Source organism: Gigantopelta aegis, chromosome 10, assembly GCF_016097555.1.
Source record: "Gigantopelta aegis isolate Gae_Host chromosome 10, Gae_host_genome, whole genome shotgun sequence".
Classification (NCBI taxonomy): domain Eukaryota; kingdom Metazoa; phylum Mollusca; class Gastropoda; order Neomphalida; family Peltospiridae; genus Gigantopelta; species Gigantopelta aegis.
Genome location: NC_054708.1, coordinates 32,040,117 through 32,057,616, shown reverse-complemented (window position 1 = coordinate 32,057,616; position 17,500 = coordinate 32,040,117). Strand labels below are relative to the sequence as shown.

General features: G+C 35.7%; 1 protein-coding gene across 1 annotated transcript in view; it reads right to left on the bottom strand.

Moving 5' to 3' along the window:
• LOC121383582 (solute carrier family 23 member 2-like) overlaps positions 1–17,500 on the bottom strand; it is a 20,345-nt gene that overhangs the window by 2,158 nt on the left and 687 nt on the right. Inside the window, exons 2-5 of the mRNA XM_041513671.1 lie at positions 16,883–17,040; positions 16,037–16,128; positions 14,782–14,867; positions 1,277–1,458 (exon numbers count right to left, since the gene is read on the bottom strand). Coding sequence (XP_041369605.1) covers positions 1,277–1,458; positions 14,782–14,867; positions 16,037–16,128; positions 16,883–17,040 — 518 coding nt within the window. The remainder of the gene's footprint in view (positions 1–1,276; positions 1,459–14,781; positions 14,868–16,036; positions 16,129–16,882; positions 17,041–17,500) is intronic.

Below are 17,500 nucleotides of genomic sequence, written 5' to 3'. Positions count from 1 at the left end.
ATTAACTCTATAGGATGTGTAAGAAAATACATTATTCAGATCTGTAAGTCAGCCCAGTGGTCAAGTGTTTTCCTGATGTGCGGTCAGTTTAGGATCAATCCCAGTCAGTGGGTCCATTCGGCTATGTCTCGTTCCAGCCAGTGCACCACGACTGATGTATCAAAATCTGTGGTATGTGCTATCATGTCTGTTATGTGGGATTGTTCATATAAAATATTCATTGCTACTAATGAGAAAATGTAGTGGGTTTTTTTTCTCTAAAACTATGTCTAGATTACCAAATGTTTGACATCAAATATCCGATGATTAATAAATCAATGTGCTCTAGGGGTGTCATTAAACAAAACAAACTTTAAGTTTGAACAGTCTTTAATGTCCCTGTAAGTTTATTTCTGACAATACAACGCCAATTTGTGATTTTTGTCTAAGGACTCGCATTTGTAAAACATTTACAATTCAGAATGCTACATTCAGTTTCAACATTGTATGCGGTTGCTGTCCTTGGCTAAATATAGTAACAGCACGGGTAAAATCATTCTCACGTTTTCAGATTAAATGCGAGGTGTTTTTCAGTTTCCCTCAGCTTCCGGGACTCGCGCTTATAAAATTTCAAAGCTCGAAGTGATGTATGCATTTGATACAGTGTTGTTAAGAACATAAAAGCTTCTCACATTATGGAGTAGCTCAAATCACCTCTAGCCCTACCCTAATTGATATGCTGTATATCAATAAAGGAGGGCTAGAGGTGACTCGAGCTAATTATGTAGGTGTTTATTTCAAAATAAATATTTATATAAATAAATAAATAAATAAATAATACATTTTATAATGAGGTTATCAGATATTGCGGACAGTAAATTTGAATTCCAGGATGTAGAGACTTATTGAGTTGCTTGAACGATTAGAGCAGCGATGTTTTGATTGCCCGAATCATTAATCATCTGGACGCATGCTAACTTTGACCTTGGATCACAAACAAGACGTCAAAATAAAGAAAGGTTGTGTAAAGGTATACGGGTGATATAAAGTATGACCTATTTAATTGCTTGTGTCATTTGTAGGAATTTTATTTCATAAGTACAATGACAACCAGACTGTGCTATTAAAAAGGTTTGTTAGAACTCGCACCAATACATCGTTGTGGTAGACCTGGTTGGCCAAGTGGTTAAGACTGCGGGCTGTCAAATGCCATGAGGTGCAGTAGGTTCGAATCCTGCCAATTGACACAATGTGTTTTTAATTTTTTAAATATTTTATTTTAATTAATAGAACTCACGCTAAAGCTATGGCCCACTGAGATCGGGCATAGATGATGGTCACTTTATAGAGAGAGATCCCTATCAAAGAGATTGTAGGGGCCACAGTCATGGCGCCGATTAAGCGAAGTAAGGGTCCAACCATTCCTGTGCAGCCGACGATTACTTCCGCAAGTGAAGCCACCATTATACTTCCTGACAGCTGCAAGACAACATTTACAAAACGGAAAATACTCATAACATACTAGACAACATTTACAAAACGGAAAATACTCATAACATGCCACCATTAGACTTCCTGACAGCTGCAAGACAACATTTACAAAACGGAAAATACTCATAACATGCCACCATTAGACTTCCTGACAGCTGCAAGACAACATTTACAAAACGGAAAATACTCATAACATGCCACCATTAGACTTCCTGACAGCTGCAAGACAACATTTACAAAACGGAAAATACTCATAACATGCCACCAGTAGACTTCCTGACAGCTGCAAGACAACATTTACAAAACGGAAAATACTCATAACATGCAAGACAACATTTACAAAACGGAAAATACTCATAACATGCCACCATTAGACTTCCTGACAGCTGCAAGACAACATTTACAAAACGGAAAATACTCATAACATGCCACCATAAGACTTCCTGACAGCTGCAAGACAACATTTATAAAACGGAAAATACTCATAACATGCAAGACAACATTTACAAAACGGAAAATACTCATAACATGCAACATAACATTTACAAAACTGAAAATAAAAATAGTCATAATATGCAAGATAACATTTACAAAACTGAAAATACTCATAACATGCAAGATAACATTTACAAAACTGAAAATAAAAATACTCATAACATGCAAGATAACATTTACAAAACTGAAAATACTCATAACATGCAAGATAACATTTACAAAACGGAAAATACTCATAACATGCAAGACAACATTTACAAAACGGAAAATACTCATAACATGCAAGACAACATTTACAAAACGGAAAATACTTATAACATGCCACCATTAGACTTCCTGACAGCTGCAAGACAACATTTACAAAACGGAAAATACTCATAACATGCCACCATTAGACTTCCTATAAGCTGCAAGACAACATTTACAAAACGGAAAATACTCATAACATGCAAGACAACATTTACAAAACGGAAAATACTCATATCATGCAAGACATCATTTACAAAACGGAAAATACTCATAACATGCAAGACAACATTTACAAAACGGAAAATACTCATAACATGCCACCATTAGACTTCTTGACAGCTGCAAGACAACATTTACAAAACGGAAAATACTCATAACATGCAAGACAACATTTACAAAACGGAAAATACTCATAACATGCCACCATTAGACTTCCTGACAGCTGCAAGACAACATTTACAAAACGGAAAATACTCATAACATGCAAGACAACATTTACAAAACGGAAAATACTCATATCATGCAAGACATCATTTACAAAACGGAAAATAATCATAACATGCAAGATAACATTTACAAAACCGAAAATAAAAATACTCATATCATGCAAGATAACATTTACAAAACGGAAAATACTCATAACATGCAAGATAACATTTACAAAACGGAAAATGAAAATACTCATATCATGCAAGATAACATTTACAAAACGGAAAATAAAAATACTCATAACATGCAAGATAACATTTACAAAACGGAAAATACTCATAACATGCCACCATTAGACTTCCTGACAGCTGCAAGACAACATTTACAAAACGGAAAATACTCATAACATGCCACCATTAGACTTCCTGACAGCTGCAAGACAACATTTACAAAACGGAAAATACTCATAACATGCAAGACAACATTTACAAAACGGAAAATACTCATAACATGCCACCATTAGACTTCCTGACAGCTGCAAGACAACATTTACAAAACGGAAAATACTCATATCATGCAAGACATCATTTACAAAACGGAAAATACTCATAACATGCAAGATAACATTTACAAAACCGAAAATAAAAATACTCATATCATGCAAGATAACATTTACAAAACGGAAAATACTCATAACATGCAAGATAACATTTACAAAACGGAAAATGAAAATACTCATATCATGCAAGATAACATTTACAAAACGGAAAATAAAAATACTCATAACATGCAAGATAACATTTACAAAACGGAAAATACTCATAACATGCCACCATTAGACTTCCTGACAGCTGCAAGACAACATTTACAAAACGGAAAATACTTATAACATGCCACCATTAGACTTCCTGACACCTGCAAGACAACATTTACAAAACGGAAAATACTCATAACATGCCACCATTAGACTTCCTGACAGCTGCAAGACAACATTTACAAAACGGAAAATACTCATAACATGCAAGACAACATTTACAAAACGGAAAATACTCATAACATGCCTCCATTAGACTTCCTGACAGCTGCAAGACAACATTTACAAAACGGAAAATACTCATAACATGCAAGACAACATTTACAAAACGGAAAATACTCATATCATGCAAGATAACATTTACAAAACGGAAAATACTCATATCATGCAAGACATCATTTACAAAACGGAAAATACTCATAACATGCAAGATAACATTTACAAAACGGAAAATGAAAAGATTGATAAAATGTATGATTAGGCGACTTATTACCGTGCTGGCCATTTAATGTTAGTTATTTACTATTTCGGAGACAGGGTGAGTAAGGGGATGGTTGGTAGGGCTTTTCAGTGTTTGGTTATGCTCTGGTAGGTGCTCTCTTTATGTACATTTGTATATCATATACAGACTATAATGTTGTGCTGTCGAGAATGTTGTTAATCAAAAAGCATAACATCGAAACGCCCTACTACCCATCTCTTGACTCGCTTCCGTCAAAGGAATAGAACATATTCACTCTTGTGCGGTTGATAATTTAAAGATATTTCATATGTACACATGTTTTCGCCAATCAAAAACAAAATGTTAATAATAATCTATTTTTGGACTCATTGACTCTCCATTAAATCGAGAGCTAATGACAATTACATACCTCTCACGTGTTAATAACATTATTTCTTTGTAATAATTCTTAAAGGGACATTCCTGAGTTTGCTGCAATTTTTAAGATGTTATCGACTAACAGATACTTTTTGACGATTGTAATTACATATCAAATATATTTTTTTCTGCATAAAATATTAGTGGCTGTATATTAAATGTGTTTCTGATCGTTCTAATATTTGCAGTAGGTTAAATTTCATTTTATTTCCAAAAATATAAAACAATTTCGTACGTACGAAATTATTTGAAGACAAAATCCAGCTTGAGCTTCTTATAAACATCAAGACGGCCAGAAACAAACTGAATATACAGACACTAATATTCTAAACAAGAAAATATATTTAATATGTAAGTTTAATCGTAGAAATAATTTTTTAGTCGGAAACATCTTACAATACAGCAAACTCAGGAATGTCCGTTTAATGTTAAAATGTTGGGGGTTTTGTGTTTGTCTCCATGCACAAGGATGTATAAATAACGTAATGAAGCTGAACTATATATTATGCCTTCTGATGACACAGGTTTCTGCAGAAATAGTATACCATTAAGGAACTAAAGAAACATTGCAAAATATTTATTTATTTATTTTTAACTACTATTCTCCAGTATATACATTTTCATATTCGATAATCTAGTATATATATTCTTCAATCCAATTAATTTTGGAGGGTAGGACTAAAGTGGGTTACAGTGTCATGCTTATTGTTGGATCTCGTTGAAATGGCGAGAAAAACCGAAAGGGACTTCACACAAGTAAACAAAATAAAGGTGAATATATATGTATATATATATATATATATATAGAGAGAGAGAGAGAGAGAGAGAGAGAGAGAGAGAGAGAGAGAGAGAGAGAGAGAGAGAGAGAATTATAACGGTTGTGTATGTCAAGGTCACAATGGTACACTAAATTAAAAACCTATAATTATAGTAGGCCTTTAAAAGTATTTGGTAAATGATTCTTTCTTGGGCATAAATATTTCACGACTGCAGTTATAAGCGTTAAAATTCAAAAACATCACCATACTAAAAATGTAACATCACAGGTTATTCCCGTGGAACCTTCATATATATTAGTAGTAGGATGGATTATACATACTTCTTGAGTGAATCAGACATATTGCCTGAAAAGTCGAGGGATTATACATAATCCATGATGGTACATATTCCCTGTAACATACGCATAATGCACATACATTATTTATGAACGTTATATTTGGATTAAAAATCTTTTTTAAACCTGTTGATATCTGTGTATACGTTCTCTGTGTCCAAAAAGAAAATTAAGTTACTGCTTAACAGACCTAGAATAGTGCATAGAACATTTTATAATGGTATTCTGAATCGGAAATATCACGAAACGTTTTCAGGGGGCAAGTGCTTCCGTACTACACTCAAGCGAGGCGCATCCTGCAGATAGAGTTGTCACAAATGCCAACTTGTAAGTCTTTTTAGCGGAAAACAAAGTTCAATGGTTAGGGTTTACATTTAATGACATAAATCATACGGTTTAAAACAATTTACAACCCTGCATACAACACCCCACCCCAACTCGACTCATTTTTCACCCATTGTTCACCAACAATTTCAATCTTACCATTTGAAGTTTTTCTGACTGTGAAAACTTTGTTATCGCCATAGTGGAGTTGTCTTCCGCCATTAGGCTGTATGTTGTGTTGTCGGCTGTGAGAATGTAAAGCAGAAGGTAAGATCAAGGCCACACCATTATTAAAATAACTTGAGGGGTGAAGGGGGCAGTGAAAACAGTTCAGGGCATAGGGCTGTAATATAACTAGAGGGAGATCCTAGGAGCGTCCATTTTGTATAAAAACATTTAAAAAGTAAAATGGCATATTTTCGTCTTTGTTTTTATATAACATTCCCTCTCTAGAAAAGGCTACGGGAATTGCAAACATTACCTTACGACTCTTTGGAAAAATACAGATGTAAAAACAAAAATGTGTCTTTCGTGCAAATTGATTTGGGTTTTTTACTTAGCATACGTAATGCTAAAATGTATTTAAACTTGCAGATGTGGTATTTATGGGAGGTGCGAGAGCGAGTGCGAATAATTTTTACATGCTCATATACCACTAGAGTTTCGAGCATGTCCGTCCCGACGCCTGTCTCTGGATAGCCAGGGGCTTGTCCCGGGAGAGAAAAAAATTAAGCGGACAATTTTTAAATTTACATCCAAAAATTAAATAGTGGGCCTTTAAAATTTTGATGCGCATCTCTAATTAATATAATTAATAAAGAAAATTCCACTCATTAAATTTGATCGCTAGATTAGATCGGGTGGTAAAAAAGAAATTAGATAAGATCGGTAGCCTGGCTCGGGATGGAGGGGTGGTGGTTGGGGGGGGGGGGGGTAGAGTTCAAAATGGGCAGAATTTTGAAAATAGCAATTAGTAAAAAAGTTAATAGAATTTTTAAAAAAGGAAAAGAAAAAGTTACAAGCCAAAAATAAAAAGAGTTGACTGCTCGGTCGAATATTTATATAATTTGGAGCATTTCAGAAGGATAGTCCAAAAATAAATAAGAGAAAGAAATGAAAATACTCATAACATGCAAGATAACATTTACAAAACTGAAAATGAAAATACTCACAACATGCAAGACAACATTTACAAAACCGAAAATGAAAATACTCATAACATGTAAGATAACATTTACAAAACTGAAAATACTCATAACATGCAAGATAACATTTACAAACCCGAAAATACTCATAACATGCAAGATAACATTTACAAACCCGAAAATACTCATAACATGCAAGATAACATTTACAAAACCGAAAATGAAAATACTCATAACATGTAAGACAACATTTACAAAACCGAAAATGAAAATACTCATAACATGTAAGATAACATTTACAAAACTGAAAATGAAAATACTCATAACATGCAAGATAACATTTACAAAACTGAAAATACTCATAACATGCAAGACAACATTTACAAACCCGAAAATACTCATAACATGCAAGATAACATTTACAAAACCGAAAATGAAAATACTCATAACATGCAAGATAACATTTACAAAACTGAAAATGAAAATACTCATAACATGCAAGATAACATTTACAAAACTGATGTATGATTACTTATTACTGTGCTGGCCATTTAATTTTAGTTATTTACCATTTCGGAGACAGGGTGAGTCAGGGGATGATTGGTAGGGCTTTTCAGTTTGTCTTTATGTACATTTATATATCATGTACAGACTATAATGTTGTGCCGTCGAGAATGTCGTTAACCAAAAAGCATAACATCGAAACGCCCTACTACCCATCTCTTGACTCGCTTCCGTCCAAGGAATAGAACATATTCATTCTTGTGCGGCTGATAATTTTAAGATATTTTAAATGTACACATGTTTTCGCCAATCAGAAACAAAATGTTACTCTACTTTTGGACTCCAAAGAAATGCATTTTATTGACGCTCCTTTACATCAAGAGTTAATGACAATTGTATGCCTCTCACGTGTTAATTACATTATTTGTAATAATTCTAAATGTTAAAATGTCGTGTGTGTGTGTGTGTGTGTGTGTGTGTGTGTGTGTGTGTGTGTGTGTTTTCATGTACAAGGATATATAGATAATGTAATTAAGCTGAACTATTATGCTTTCTGATAACACAGATTTCTGCAGAAATAGTATATCATCAAGGAACTAAAGAAACACTGGAAAATATTTATTTATTTATTGTTAACTACTATTGTCCATTATTTAAATTTTCATATTCGATTATCTAGTATATATATATATAGTCAGTATTATAACGGTTGTGTATGTCAAGGTCACAATGGTACTCTAAATTAAAAACCTATAATTATGGTAGGCCATTAAAAGTAGTTGGTAAATGATTTTTTCTTGGGCATAAATATTCCACGACTGCAGAGTTATAAGCGTTAAAATTCAAAAACATCACCTTACTAAAAATAAATCATCACAGGTTCCCATGGGCCCTTCATATATATATATATATATATATATATATCAGTAGGGTGAATCAGACATATTGCCTGAAAAGTCGAGGTTTAAGTTTACATGCTCATATACCACTAGAGTTTCGAGCATGTCCGTCCCAAAAATTAAACAGTGGGCCTTTAAAAATTTGATGCGCATCTCTAATTAATATAATTCATTTTTAAAAATCTACTCATTAAATTTGGTCGCTAGATTAGATTGGGCGGTCAAAAAGAAATGAGATAGATAGATAATTAGTTTAACGGGGAGGGGGGGGGGGGCGGTGAATGGACAGTTTTTTGAAAATAGCAATTAGTAAAAGAACTTAGTAGGATTAAAAATTTTTTTTAGAACAAAATAAAAATAAAAAATAATAATTTACAAGCCAAAAATAAAATGAATTGACTGCTCGGCCGAATATTTATATAATTTGGAGCATTTTTGAAGGACAGACCAAAAATAAATAAGAGAAAGAAGAGAGGATCGGACTATTTACTAATATATATATATATCCGATCTGCATGTCCACGCGAGTGGCCTCGTTAAGGCCGTTAGGGGAGAGGTTGGCGACTACGGCGAGCCGATGTTCGGAGTTGCAGTCAGCGATGGGATGAGTTGCTTCTTAGAGAGCAGATCTCTGATGACCGGCCTTGGTGGTGTCGTGGCAGGCCATCGGTATACAGGCTGGTAGGTACTGGGTTCGGATCCCAGTCGAGGCATGGAATTTTTAATCCAGATACCGACTCCAAACCCTGAGTGAGTGCTTCGCAAGGCTTAATGGGTAGGTGTAAACCACTTGCACCGACCAGTGATCCATAACTGGTTCAACAAAGGCCATGGTTTGTGCTATCCTGCCTGTGGGAAGCGCAAATAAAAGATCCCTTGCTGCCTGTCGTAAAAGAGTAGCCTATGTGGCGACAGCGGGTTTCCTATCAAAAACAGTGTCAGAATGACCATATGTTTGACGTCCAATAGCCGATGATAAAATCAAAAATCAATGTGCTCTAGCGGCGTCGTTAAATAAAACAAACTTTACTTTACTGATGACCGGCGCCGCAGATCGTCTTGACGATCCTGTGGATTGTTGAACTGTCCATCTCGTAGAGGAGGATCGCTTGTCGGTAGGTCTGCTGGCGCCGGTGCGTCACGATGCGTCCCGTCGCTGAGCTCTGGAGCCGAATGTTGTGGAGCTCGAAGTGGCTTCCGTCTGGCAGCGGTCTCCAGTCCTGGTTGCAAAACCGGCCTCTCAGCTTCGCCGTGTCGGTCGTGTCGCCCTGGACGTAGTCCCGGTACTGAGCCCTAAGTTTCTCCAAGGCCAGTTGCCAGGTATCTACGTCCTCCAGGGGTGTCCTCTGTCGGACAGGCTGGCTTGCAGGAGATGTTGCTTTCCTCTTGACGGCCGCCGTCGCCTCAACAACAACAGCAGGGCGCTTCACCGGAGGCGCTGGAGTAGAAGTGTATCGAGGTGGCGGCGACTGGGCCATGGCAGTGTCCAACAGGTCGCTCGTCACCTCCGCGGTCGATTCAGCTGGTGGCGTCTTCTTCCTCTTCGATGGTGAAGCGTGTGGGGGGGGGGGGGCGGCGACGCAGACGGAACTACCACTGACGGTTGAGCCGCCAGCTTTGGTCCCCCCCCCCAGCCGCCCCTGCAGCGCGTTCCATCTTCCGTCCCCCTCGTCCTCTCCTCTTCTTATTGGAGTCCACGTCCTCGTACACCAAAGTCACGGTCGCTCGCGACCCGGTATATATGGGGGGGGGGGGGGGGGGCAAGTTCAGAGCGTTGTCTATGTAACCTCTCAGAATTACAGTTAGGTTTGGTGGAATGATGATATTGCTGGTAGTAGCACTTCGCACAAGTCCCAACCTAAACTTGTTACGAGTCAACTCCTTTTCCTGCAAAACAATTGCCCTGAAAGCCAAATAAAAAGAAGTTTGAAGATTGGCACACTGAAGAAAACGAGTTCCGTATTCTTTGCGGCAATCATCAAGAGCTGGTGTCAGTATGTTAGTACCAATCAAGATTGGAACATCACTATTGTACTTGCTATCTGGAACAATTAAAAATACAGAGTGATGAGGATTTTCTGAAAGAAGACCCTTAAACATAAGAGTTGCTTCCACATATCCTCTGTATGGTAAACTCTCTCCATCTGCACACTCAATGCCCAACAGAGTTTCCAAAGGATGAACATTTGAATTAGAAAGAAACTGTTTGTAAAATGTCTCACTGATAGTGGAAACAGTTGACCCAGTATCGAGAAGACCTCTACAAATATTCCCATCAATGCTAACGGTCACTTCGCTGGTATCACCAACAAGACCTGACAGACATGTTATTACAAACAGGAAAGTTAACATTTTCCTGTTAAAATCGTCTGGAGTGATCTAATCGTACCCTGCATGCCATCTGAATATGACCATACTGTGAACACCTATAGCATTGAGGAAGTCTATCTTCAGATTCAGAAAAGAAATGGTCTGAAGTGGATGTTGGGGTGGAGCGTGGCGACTTCGAGGAGACAAATTCTGTTTCATCCTCATCCAGTTGCCGTTCAAATCTATCCAACTTATTTGAAAGTTGGAGTACCGCCTCTTTCAGTTGTTGAATAACTTCCGGATTGTAGTCTCCCATGATAGATCATTAACCATGGTAGAAAACAACTACCTCCAAACATCAAAGAAACTGCACTAAATGATCATCAGGGGAAACAACAACCTCAAGACTCATGACTAAAAGTACACTATCTCCCAACAAACGTAAACAAACCTGAAAATAAATGTACACAACAAGAGAAATGCTAAATGTACGGTGACCAACTACAAACTACAAATGCATTGTAGTGATCTAATCCAAGAGTAGCAAAACCTGAAAACAAAAATTCATCCAAACTTTAGAAACTTGAAAAAACAAGCTTCTAAAATAAATGTTAAAGTCAAATATAAAATTTGAACCAAATATATTGCTACCCCATGACTCTGTGTGTGTGTGTGTGTGTGTGTGTGTGTGTCTGTGTGTGTGTGTGTGTGTCTGTGTGTCTGTGTGTGTGTGTCTGTGTGTGTGTGTGTGTGTGTGTGTGTGTGTCTGTGTGTGTGTGTCTGTGTGTGTGTGTCTCTGTGTGTGTGTGTGTGTGTGTGTGTGTGTGTGTGTGTGTGTGTGTGTGTCTGTGTGTGTGTGTGTCTGTGTCTGTGTGTGTGTGTGTGTGTGTGTCTGTGTGTGTGTCTGTGTGTGTGTGTCTGTGTCTGTGTGTGTGTGTGTGTGTGTCTGTGTGTGTGTGTGTGTGTGTGTGTGTGTGTGTGTGTGTGTGTGTTTCAATGTATGATGGAAATAATCTGTATTACAAAAAACAAAAAGTGGAAGTCTTACATAAGTAAGCTTTCTAGACTTAAGAACAACTGAAAAGAAGGGAGAAAAATCAGAGTGAAGAAATATCAGCCAACCACAAAAACCAAAATCATCCTGAAGTAAAAACTAAGTGCAAGTGTCTAAACATATTAGTAATGTGCACATATCTAAACTATTTGAGTTTTCGTTTTAAATAATCACAAACCCTACTTGTAACTTCAGATTTAAATTATATTTTAACTATTTATAATTAAATATAGACTATTTATTCAAAATAACGGTTCACTAAATTTGTAATTGTCTAATTTAAATTTATTAGTTTAAATTCAATAAAGTTATTTTATAAATCTTTAAATAATGTTGGCTTAGTATTAAGTATGTTTAGAATTTGTGTTTATATACTAAATGGTAATAGTCTACATAACAATCACTAAATTACTTAAACTTTATATCAAACTAAGTAAGTCAACTAAATGTATGTCAACTAATTTGGTACCGGTACCTATAGCTATAAAAACTATAAGACAACAACAACCAGCATCATGACATATTTCTATAAAATATAAATATCAACCACAAATAACTAATTGGTAAACAGACAATAAAATACAAATTATAAATTCAAGTCTGTAAACACATCACGATTCAGATGTTTATAATGTATATACTATATGTGTTTCTATATAACTTAAGTCAATGTAGGTGAGCTAAATTAATATGTACAAACGAGTGGTTACATACATTCATAAAAGGTGTTTCAATGGTAATCTGAATATACAAAATTAATAACTTACATAATTAGTAAATGTTGGCCTGTTATTAACAAAGAGTGATCCAAACTGAATGCACTATTTATTAAGAACTGACTGAAGTAATGAAATAATAAACAAAATTGGAATAACATTAGCTAAACAGAAAACTAAATATGTCAAACTTAAATAAAACTTTAAATCTATTTAAATGGAATGTTCAGAAACAAAACAAAAGTTTGTCAATGAATGAATGAATGAATGTTTAACGACACCCCAGCACGAAAAATACATCGGCTATTGGGTGTCAAACTATGGTAATGCAAATAAATAAAGTGATGATCAACATCAATATAAAAATTCAAGGTTTAAACAAAAACAGTGTAAAGAACTGTGCCAAAAATACAAATACAAATATCACAGAATTTTACGGACACCGAATTTTACTCTAAACTTCAATTTGTGCTGTATTGGCCATTCTCAAAGAGAATGTTACACCCCTGCACCACGGTGAGGTTACAGCACGCGCAGGGGAAGTTTGTCAAAGTAAATAAATTAAATTAACGCGAAAGCAGTTAAAACGTAGTTATAAAAGTTTGTATATATCTTTAGAGACAATATTCCTTTAAGAGTTATATTAGTCTATAAAGACAGATACGTCCTGTTTTAAACAAACAAAACTGAAAACAAAATTCAAATTTAAATTTAAATAATTAAACACAAAGTTAATTAATGAAAATTAAAATAATAATAATGTTAAACAAAAATATTCTTTTACTAATCTTTAAATTTAAATTATCTTCAAACACTTATTACCAATTCAATGTTAAAAAATATATATACACAAAATTTAATATTACAAAGTCACCAAATAATAAATCTATTAGTCAACTACACAACAGTATAGTGAAAAAATAATCCAAAAAAAAAAATAATAATAATAATCTCTACATAAACTATCAAACTACATTTACTGGTATCAATGTAACCAACTGTGTAACGGATTAAAAAAATAAAAATGATTAACTTAATTTCCAAAAATAAACCAAAATAAATAATTAATCTCAAAAAAAATAAATAATAATAATCAGTTACTAAATGTAATTTATGAGTACATAATGAAAACGTTCAGCAATGTCTCTGCAGACAACTGTGAGTAACAATTATTATGTATGCTAAATAAATAAACAAATGAATAAGAATATATAATAAAAATATATAATACTCACAGATTAAATATGAATGCAGACATTTCATATCAAACACATGAATAAAACACAACACACAATCAATAAGTCACTGAAATGTTGAAAAAAACTAAAGCTGGATGCAATCAAGTCTTTTTCATAATAATAGTTCAAACGTCTCAAATTGTCAAAGTTCACAGGATGTCACATCAAACAAGATCAAAGTTCAGGGAACAGTCACATGGCACAACGGGTAAAAGTTCACCAAACTGTCATATGGCACAAACGTAAAAACACAACAACAACAAATCACCACCAATCGCATGCTGAAACAGTCCCGATCCACAGTAGTCACATGATCTCAAGGGTCCCTACGTCGGCTCTAATGTTTTCTAACAGATAAATATCCACCTCCACTGAGGGGATTCGAACCAAAGACTCTCAGTGCGAGAATCCATTGCTCTACCAACTGAGCTAATAGGGAAATTCCCACTAGCTACTGCCAGTAGGAGCACTTTATACCTACACTACTACATTATAATGGTATTCTGAATCAGATATAGCACAACAAGTATTCAGGGGACAAATTCTTCAGTACCATACTTAAACAGAGCGCGCCCTGCAGATGGAGTTGTCACAAAAAAGAAAGAAAGAAATGTTTTATTTAACGACGCACTCCACACATTTTATTTACGGTTATATGGCGTCAGACATATGGTTAAGGACCACACAGATTTTGAGAGGAAACCCACTGTCGCCACTACATGGGCTACTCTTTCCGATTAGCAGCAAGGGATCTTTTATTTGCGCTTCCCACAGGCAGGATATGGATCACTGGTCGGTGCAAGTGGTTTACACCTACCCATTGAGCCTTGCGGAGAACTCACTCAGGGTTTGGAGTCGGTATCTCGATTACAAATCCCATGCCTCGACTGGGATCCGAACTCAGTACCTACCAGCCTGTAGACCGATGGCCTAACCACGACGCCACCGAGGCCGGTAGTTGTCACAAATGCCAACTTGTAAGTTAAGAAGTCTTTTGGCGGAAAACAAAGGTCAATGGTTAGGGTTTACATTTAATTACATAAATCATATGGTTTAAAACAATTTACAATCCTGCATACAACACCCCACCCCAACTCGACCCATTGTTCACCCATTGTTCACTAACAATTTCAATCTTACCATTTGAAGTTTTTCTGACTGTGAAAATTTTGTTATCGCCATAGTGGAGTTGTCTTCCGGCATCATGCTGTATGTTGTGTTGTCGGCTGTGAACATGTAAAACAGTAGGTAAGATCAAGGCCACACCATTATTAAAATAACTGGAGGGGGAGTGGGCAGTAAAAACAGTTCAGGGCATAGGGCTGTAATATAACTAGCGGGAGATCCTAGGAGCGTCCATTTTGAATAAAAACATTTAAAAATAAAATGGCATATTTTCGTCTTTGTTTTTATATACCATTCCTTCTCTAGATAAGACTACGGGAATTGCAAACATATCCTTACAACTCTCTGGAAAAATATAGATACAAAAACAAAAATGTATCTTTCGTGCAAATGTTTTTGGTTTTTTACTTAGCATATATAATGCTAAAATGTATTATAACTTGCAGATGTAGAATTTATGGGAGGTAAATGTACATGAACCAATAAAATATTGGGATTATATTCTAATAAAAAAAAAAAAAAAAAAAAAAAAAAAAAAAAACATGTCTTACTTGTCAAATTCCGAAATGTCTAGTTAGAAACGTTTTATGTGAATCATAAGTAAAAGCTTTGTATAACCTGTGCATCATTTTATGATTTAACAAAACTGTGTTAATGTTTAACGACATATTTGGTGGTCTTAAAATATATGAATGGTTTGATGATCAACATTAATATATATTTAAAACATTGTAAAGATTCGAGTATATAAATATCACAGGTAAGTATATTAAACTAAGTTGAGAGTAGAATCAAATGATTCCATCACGTTTTGTCTTCTTTTCCCGTCTGCTAACAATCATTGCACTCCATCAAAATGTTGTGAACCGTCAGTGTACTACATATACGTACACTTTACAGGCACGGATGCAGAATTTTTGAAATGGGGGGGAGGGGGGGGGGGGAGTCCAAATGTGATGACTCATCTCTCTTTTTACACAGCGCGCCTCTTACAGCTGAACACATCATACTCGAATTTACAAAAAGGGAGGAGGGTCTCGGACCCATGGACCCCCCTGTATCCGCTACTGCTATACATTATTTGAATGTATAATTCTATGTGTTCTATGGATGACTGAACTAAAATAAAAATTATTATTATTATTATTATTTGTGGACCGTTCTGGTAATTCACTGGCACCAGGGAGTTTTATTTCTTGTTATAATATACAAATCATACATGTTGTTAAAAAAAGTGGTATAAATTTCTCAATGATGGTAAATAGTTTACCTGTGACTCGATCACAAGCCCAAGCCTTGTCTGCCCGTAGAGCCAGAAGAGGGACAATAAAAGATGACGAGGGGCCTTGAAACACCGGTAATCTGAAACAAGACACTACCTTCACCAAAACAGTAAACAGCATAATGTATCACTGAATCGCACATCACGATGTGTTATGTTATTGTGAAAACTGTAAACAGCATAATGTATCACTGAATCGCACATCATGATGTGTTATGTTATTGTGAAATCTGTAAAGAGCATAATGTATCACTGAATCGCACATCATGATGTGTTATGTTATTGTGAAATCTGTAAAGAGCATAATGTATCACTGAATCGCACATCATGATGTGTTACGTTATTATGAAAACCAAGTCCGTGAAGAATAAAATGTTCGTCTCTCTCTCTCTCTCTCTCTCTCTCTCTCTCTGTGTCTCTCTATCTGTGTGTATGTGTGTGCGTGTGCGTGCGTGTGTGTGTGTGGTTGTGTGTGTGTCTGTGAGTGTATCTCTCTCTCTCTCTCTCTCTCTCTCTCTCTCTCTCTCTCTCTCTCTCTCTCCTCTCTCTCTCTCTCTCTCTCCTCTCCCTGTGTGTGTTGTGTTTTTGTGAGTGTAGTCTCTCCTATCTCTCTCTCCTCCTCTCTCTCATCTCTCTCCCCTCTCTCTCTTCTCTCTCTCTCTCTCTCTCTCTCTCTCTCCCTCTCTCTCTCTCCTCCCTCACCTCCCCCCTCTCTCTCCTCCCCGTCCCCCTCTCTCCTCCTCTCCTCTCCTCTGTGTGTGTGTGTGTGTGTGTGTGTGTGTGTGGTGTGTCACAGACATTGCATACCAAGTCCAACGTAAAACGAATGGTTACCTGACGCCCAGATACGTTTGCAATATGGTGGAGATTCCTGCCATGAACAGAGTTGTAGAGAAAAGACGATTTCGAATTGGACTGTCTAGCTCGGCACATATCACGTCGGAGATTACGAAAGTCATGGCGAGACATGAACCCAAATTCGTCAGTATGTGCTGCGAATAAATAAATATACTATTTAAAATGTTTAAATTTAATACAAATTCAAAATTTCCAAAATATCTCTATTAGTTTATGAAGAATGCCCCAGAGAATACTTATACAAAACTGCCCCAGAGTTTTATAGTACCACGTTTAATCAAAACTCTAGAAGATAGACTTTTAAATTTTCAATGTTAAATTTCTATTTCAAATGTAATGTTTTAAAAATAATAAATTCCAAAATCTCTCTCTATTAGTTTATGAAGACTGACCCTGAGAATAGTTTTACTATGTTTCAGAAAGTTCTACTCAAAACTCTAGGAGAAGATAGAATTTTAAATTTAAATGATCAATTCATATTTAAACTTTTTAAATAAAAAAGAAAAAAAATTATTATAAATTTCCAAAATATATATATATTAATTTGGGAAGTCTGCCCCTGAGAAAACTTATACTAAGTTTCAGAACTATCCA